This window comes from Nyctereutes procyonoides, unplaced genomic scaffold (genome assembly GCF_905146905.1).
Source record: "Nyctereutes procyonoides isolate TBG_1078 unplaced genomic scaffold, NYPRO_anot_genome, whole genome shotgun sequence".
NCBI classification, from domain to species: Eukaryota; Metazoa; Chordata; class Mammalia; order Carnivora; family Canidae; genus Nyctereutes; species Nyctereutes procyonoides.
Window position 1 is genome coordinate 53,934,517 of NW_026575146.1, and position 6,961 is coordinate 53,941,477.

Consider the following 6,961-nt stretch of genomic DNA (forward strand, 5'->3'; position numbering starts at 1 on the left):
GTGAATCATTGTGCAGTATGGCATAAAACATAGTGGTTTATGGGTATGGTGGGCCCGAAGCACTGTACCTTTGGAACTCATATTCTTCCATATGTATGAAATATAATTAATTATTTGATGAAGACTTTCCAACATTCTATCATCAATACACCAAAGCTTCAAGGTCCAGGACTCCTGGAGACAGGGCTGTTAGGAGAGGGGCAGCAAGAGTAAGTGGAGAGCCAAGAAACAAGGCCCTGCCCCCAGGTTGCACTTCCCTGGTTCATGACCATGACTGCTAGCCTGTCTGCACCCCAGTGTGCTGCTCTGGAAAATGAGGAGGTTGCACTAGATGACTTCTAAAGCCCAGTTTTAGGATCTAGGATCCCAGGCAGGGCCAGGGCCAAGCCAAACTGGGCTCGGGCACAACACATGAGAGCCATGATTAACCTGACAGCAGCAGCCAGGGCAGCCCCCAGGAGTGGCATGGGATGCTGCAGGAGTATCCTGAGCCATTTGCTGGGGTTGAGAGTCTCTTCAAGAGACATCAAAGGAACACCCCAGACTTGTCTGCTCTCCAGTCTCTACACAACATGGAGGTATGTTTCTCCTTACAGAGCACCAGGAGACCAATACACAGAGGCAATGTAGTCTAAGCAGGCCCGTGGGGGTGGGAACCGCCTTATGAACTTGTGATGTCAGGGTGGGGTGCTGTGTCGATCTTCTAGAGTCAGGAACAGAGCTGTAATTCACAAGGGAGGGCTGTTCCCCCTCTTCCAGGAAGGCCACTTGGGATCCTAGCCAGACTTTTGGCTCTAGCTGAAATATCAGTTTCATGACAGAGCATAGAATCAAAACTCAGGTGGCCCAGTAACTGAAAGGGTCTTCAAGAGAGAAGGGACGGGTATGGATAAAGAAAGCGGGTGTCAGAAAGACACACACATGTGATTTCAGTGCACTCTATCTACCATGTCCCCCATGTCACCTCTTGGTTGTGCCAAACCTCGTAGCCAGCCTTCCTGCCTCAGATAGCATCACTTGCTCCAAGGTACAAATACCATCTGAACTCTTCGGTATTAGGCAATATCTCAAACCCCAGCCCCCACTGTGGTACAAAAACCATTCCCTACAACAAGAGCTTTGAAATGCCTCGTTGACCGCCCATTCACCTGACACATTTCTGTATTTACCTTCCTCTTTCAGGTGGCTTAGTGTGCCAAGATTCCAATTAAGGAGCAGTACCTGGGTCAGGTTTTTACCTCTCTCTCTTCCTCAGTTCCTCCAATGGCTTCCTTACTGAGCTAGGTTAAAGGTGCTAAGCCAAGGTGTCCAGAGTGGAGCCAAAATTCACCCGATGACTCATTTGATTGTGACTCTTCCAATGTGAGGCCAACTTAATGGGCTCCAAGAATCCTCAGCCGAAGGGCTTCTGCCCCCACAGCTGGCATTAGGGAAATAGAATCAACTGTCTCAATTTTACCCGAGGACCACCGTCCTAAGAGCTTCCAATAGTCTCTGAACTGCAAATGAATAAATGTGTTGTGTGGTTTGTTTGGTTTTTTTTTTGTTTTTTTTTTTTTTTGAGGATGAATGAAGGACTAAGGGAGATTTTTATAGGATTCAACAGATCTCTTGTTTCCTGGATTTAATTCAAACCTAAAATTGAGAAGCAAATTCAAATTCAAGTCTAACATAATCTCACTCCCCTTGAAAAATTGGAGGAAATAAAAATATTCAATCAAGCCACTGTTGGCAAATCTAGAAAGTAGAAGAGGCTGGGCTGCTGCACCCAGTCACCTGCACAGGTGCCACCCCCTGTTTCTGGGGGCACCTTCCACTGTGGTACACAACCCAAGCAGACACCACTAGGTGAAACTCAGCGTGCCCAGCGGAGATCAAGCATATTTCAAGATGGCTACAAACTAGAGACAGTGGAATTGCAATCAGAGACTCTTAAAGACCTAATACTCTAAAGAAATCAAAAGGGTGGACCTCAAATACAATTTGGGGCAGCTGAGGAGACATTTCAAGAAGAGGACTTATGCAATTACCCCAGATCTGATTTTCCTGTGATGAAATTCTAATTTGCAGATTTGTTTCCCTACATAATTCCCTGCACTGGGCCTTAGCGTAGTTCTCTCCACAGTGTGTTAACCTACTGACCAAGGACATATAGAAACCACCATCTGTATTCCAAATACCTGCGGGCAAAAGTCTCTGAAACCTATAACTTTCTATCTAGGGTGGCTCAGACGCACAGAGGTTGATGGAAACCAGTTTCCAAAGGTTTCTGCCGCAAGATGGAGTACATTTGTAGGGAGGCTTGGGAACAGCTTGCCAAAATGCCACCTGCGAAGATTTTATCATCCTTAATTTACCGACCTAAAAAGGGGTTATCACAGAACTTCTTAGTGTTGCCCTCTCAGTAAGCAGCTATCGGAGCTGGCACACACATCACTGCCCCTCTGGAGTGCACTTGGTTATGTCCAAGTTCTGGCCTTTGAAAAACATTGCCCTAGAAGGATGGAGGCCTACCCTGCCTCTTCTGCCTGAAGAGAATGAATGAACTTTCCCCAGCCAAGCCAGTAGTCCTGATCCTGAGCCAGAAAGCAGTGGCCGTTAGAAGCTCAAAAGTAGCAAAAAAGAAAGCAACAGGGCTTCCATTATACTATTAAACCATAATCACCTTTTCCTATAATCATCTTCCTGTTTTCCCAGAAGGGGCACTGTTTAACGGCCACTTTGGTGCAGAGGTGCCAGCCCAGCGCTTCCTGTGGGTCTGGAAGGTGGAGGAACTCAGCAAGCTGTGGCATGTTCACTGACCCGAGAGCAGCTGAGAGAGGCCCCCATGCTGGGAGTGGGAGCTCAGACTCTGAGGCTCCTCGATTAAGGGGTGAGGCTGATTTCCTTTCCCTGAGTCCAAGACTGGGGTGAGACAGGAGAGATGGTTAGGGCACAAGATGTAAGGAGGTTTTTACTCTCAGGATCATGCAAGTGGCCCTTTCTTCCCAATCCCTGCCCTATGCAGGGCCGCTAGCACTGGGGGATGTGTGTGACTGTGTGTGTGCATATGTGTGTGTAAACTCACTTTGGTCAGCGGCTCTCAAAGCATGGTCTCCAGACCAGCAGCAACACCTGGGAACTTGTCTGAAATGTGAACTCTCAGGCCCCACCACAGACGGGAACTTGGGAAACTCAGATGGTGGGACCCAGCAATTTGTGTCTTATTGCACACATCAGATAACTCCCGAGCAGCTCAAGTCTGAGAAGCACAGTGCCAGAGGATAATGCTCTCCAAAGCCTGTTATATGGTCCATGGCAGGTGGTTTCTCAAAATGCTTCAGCCACAGCAGGAGCAGAGAAAAGGTGGGGTGATGAGAGGACAGAGACCTTCCCAAGGCCATTGGCAGGGGAGGATCCCTCCGATAATGAATCAGGAACTGCTTTTCCCCCAGCTATCCCCAAGTAAACTGTAGTAGACAAGACCTGGCAACTGTTGGCAATAAATAAAGATTGCTACTGAGCTAGTCCGGTTGTTTCTTCCCCTTAATCCCGCAGCTCAGGGCCAGCTGCTGAGTGATGCTTTGTGTCAGGAGTCAGCCAATTGAACCTCCTGAGACTGTGATGCCCTCCTTTGTAAAGGGGCTCCCATCACCCCCCTGTGAAGGTCTGAGAAACTTAATGCATATGCAGCCCAGCAGAAGCGTGGGGGCAGAGCCTGGGTTCTGGGCTCCACCCTCCTCCAGGGAGCCAGCTGGGATGCCCTGAGGGCAGCTTAGAGGGGAAGGAAGTTAACTGAGCTCCTTTACACTGCAGTGTTTTTAAAAGGAGGCTATGCCCCTGTCCAAATGACCTGGGGCACCAAGCTTCTAAAAGAAAAAAAAGAAAAAAAGAAAAAAAAAAAAGCAGGCTTACAGAGTAGGGGAAAGGAAAAGAGAAGGGTCACCCAGGGCCTGCTGCTGGGCGCTGAGAACTACTTGTTTTTTGACCATATAATGAAAGGTAAGAAGAAACATCTGAAGATCCACATTTAAACTGTCACCAGAACCCAAACAGTATGTAGTGGTGAGACAGCGACCAACGCCCGCCAGCCCGGTGACCTCAGGCACACAGTCATGGACTTGGTGTCCTTTCTGCCAAGTGCTGGATATTACAGATAGGAGGGAAGTAGGAGGATAAAGTCATACAACAGCACACTTAGGCACAACATAAACACGAGGGCTTAGCGCTCAGGCGGCGGCTCCACGGAATCAGGGAACCCCTTCTGCAGTGTGGGAAGAGAACTAGCCCCCATGCGACTTTCCCAGCTCATAAAGGTGTCTACTGAGGCCCAGAGGGGCTGAAGACCTGCAGAGGGCACGCAGCCGGTGGGCGACCGTCATGACCTTGCAAGCCTGGGGAGAGGCAGGCCAGGTAAACAAAGGACGCCCCCCCCCCCCCCCCCCGCCCATGTCTTCCCGGGGCTCAGCGTGCAGCGGAGCGGAGGGTGATCCATGACTCACACTTTTCCTCCCGAGGGGATTTAACTCCAAGATAACATTGCCCTTGAGAAAAGGCCAACCAGCAAGGAGGGGAGTTCACTTCGCAGCCTCCCCCCCCCCCCAGCTCTGGAGCCCCCTTACCTTCCTCGTTTAAAATCCAGGGCAGGTACGTGAACACCGAGTCAAAGCCACAGGTGTTTTCCTCAAAGGCGCAGGAGCCGGCGGGCAGGTCCAGGGCACCCGCGAGCACCCCGAGCTGCGGGGCTGCGGGCACAAAACGAATTTCGGTTCGGGCGAGGGCTGGGAGCGTCTGCACCAACTTGGGGCGCCCCGGGGTGGGGGCGGGGAGCTAGGGGGAAACGACGGGAATGCAAGCGGGATGCTCTAGGACACCCTCCCCCGCCCCCAGCGCTTCCCAGGCACAGCCCTGCGCCCTCCCGCATCGCGCCCCAGGCTGGGGAGGCGGGAATGGCCGTGGAAGAGGACCCGGAGGCCCCCGCGGATGGCCCGGCTGGGGACAGCCAGCTCCGCGGCGGGGACGGGCGGGGGCTGCGGGAGCGGGTCCCGAGGGCGCCCCCCGGGGGTCCCCCGGGGCCCTGCACTTACCCAGCACGGCCAGGAGGACGCCCCTTAGCAGCATGGTCGCGCTTCGGGGAGGGAGGCCGACCGGAAAGGGGTGCCCGGGGCCGGCCCGCTGGGGGCCGCCGGGGACCCGGGGAGGGAGAAGCCGAGCGGCTGAGCGTGCGCTTGGGGCTGCCCAACTTTGCGGAGCGGCTCGGGGAGCTGGGCGGAAAGCTGAGGGTGCTGGGCTGCTGGCGTGCTGGGGTGCTGGGGTGCTGCGGTGCTGAGCGCCGCTCGCCCGGCTGCAGCCGCGGGGCGGACCGCGTCCCCAGGGAAGCCGGCCCGGCGCGCAGCGGTCCCGGGGAGGACTGCGCTGGGCGGGAAGGAGACACTGCACACTTTTGCAAGGCCGGCGAGGACCGGCCGGCAGGGGAGAGGGCGGGATGCAGCGCCTCGGCTCACGGCTTTAAAGCTTGGGAGCGGACCCCTCGCGGACACCCGGAGGGGGCCGGCCTTCCAGCAGCCCCTCCGCTGGGCCGGGACTGGAGGCGCGCCGCCCCGCCCATCCGCGGTGGGAACCAGCTTATTTCTGGGGACAGCTTCCCCGCATCTGGCACACCAGTACTGCAGGGCTGGCCCTAATTTTAACTTCTTCTCCCCAGAATGGAAAAGGGTGGAATTCTCCGTGGAAAACCTAGAGGAGAACTTGGAAACTGCTTGGTGACATAAGCTTTGTGTCTCAGGAGCTGTGTGTTCGGGGCCCAGTAACGCTGAGCCTAGAATACCACCCCCCACCCCTTTTTTTAGCAGTGGAATGTCTGGCATGCCTGGTGCTCAGCATTCCCTCTGTCCGGTAAAATGGGGGCATTCCTCCTCTCCAAAGAGCCATGATAAATTAGTAGTTTTCTAAATTGGCATGTGAGGGGTGGGGGTGCTGATGTCAGGAAGGGTGTGAGTGCTTTGAGCATTAAGTGGGTCTTTAAAAATATTCTCTTCTGAGAAAGAATGTGGTGGGGATGATCTTCTTCTTCTTTTCTTTTTCTTTTCTTCTTCTTTTTCTTTTTCTTTTTCTTCTTCTTCTTTCTTCTTCTTCACGGTCTTTATAATTTTGTGCAGGCAGTTTTGTGCCTAGGGCAGTGGTTCTGGAACTTGAGGATGCTTCTGAACCCCCTGGAGAGACCTGCCATCAGAGTTTCTGCTCTGGTAGATCTGGGTTGGGGCCCAAAGATTATGCACATTCTTATCAGGTTTCTGGATGCTGTTGCTGATGCTGCTAGTCTGGGACCACACTTGGAGGAGCCCTGGACTAACAAACTCCTGTTCAACCATCAAAGCCCTGTTCATGTACCTTCACCTGGTTTCTGGCCTCTCCTGGCTTTCCTGGCCCTTCACTGGCAGCTCCTTCTCCATATCCTCTGCTGTCTCTTTTTGTCTACCCCCTAAACACTGGAGTGCTTCCAAGCTCTGGCCTTTTATCTCTTCCCTCCCTCAGTAATTTCATCCAGCTTCCTAGTTTGGAACTACCTACCAACTATATAGCCTGATGACTCCCAAATTTACATTTCTAGCCCAGACTGCTTACTGACTCCAGGCTCTTCTCCCTCACTGCCACCTCACATTTCACAGGTCGCAACATGAACCTGGGAGTCCCTCCTCCCAAGCCTGCCTCCTCTTGCATTTTTATCTCAGTTAAAGGAACCTTTCTCCCCCACTTGCTCAGGAAAAAACACATCACATCGAGGTATCCCTGACTCTTCTCTTTCTCTCAAGACAGTACCCAATTCTGTCCGTTCCAGTCAAAACACAGCAGATGCTGAGCATGCTCTGTGCCCCCAGGGGCTGCCCTGATCTAAATCGCCATTGTTGGCAGGAGGAGACTACAGGACCTCCGAAGGGCAGTGACCCTGCCTCTCCTGCTTTGCCCACCTCCACTCCATTCC

The 6,961-nt window shown here is 53.0% G+C and overlaps 1 protein-coding gene across 2 annotated transcripts in view; it reads right to left on the reverse strand.

The window, feature by feature from the left end:
- Positions 1–5,560, reverse strand: part of MAMDC2 (MAM domain containing 2) — a 149,584-nt gene extending 144,024 nt beyond the window's left edge. Inside the window, exons 1-2 of one of the 2 annotated variants that reach the window (XM_055309421.1) lie at positions 5,067–5,559; positions 4,602–4,724 (exon numbers count right to left, since the gene is read on the reverse strand). In XM_055309421.1, the coding sequence (XP_055165396.1) occupies positions 4,602–4,724; positions 5,067–5,100 (157 nt within the window). In that variant the 5' untranslated portion in view covers positions 5,101–5,559. Of the gene's footprint in view, positions 1–4,601; positions 4,725–5,066 lie in introns of both variants that reach the window. The other variant, XM_055309422.1, reaches the window with a different exon arrangement.
- Positions 5,561–6,961: the final 1,401 nt, after the last annotated feature.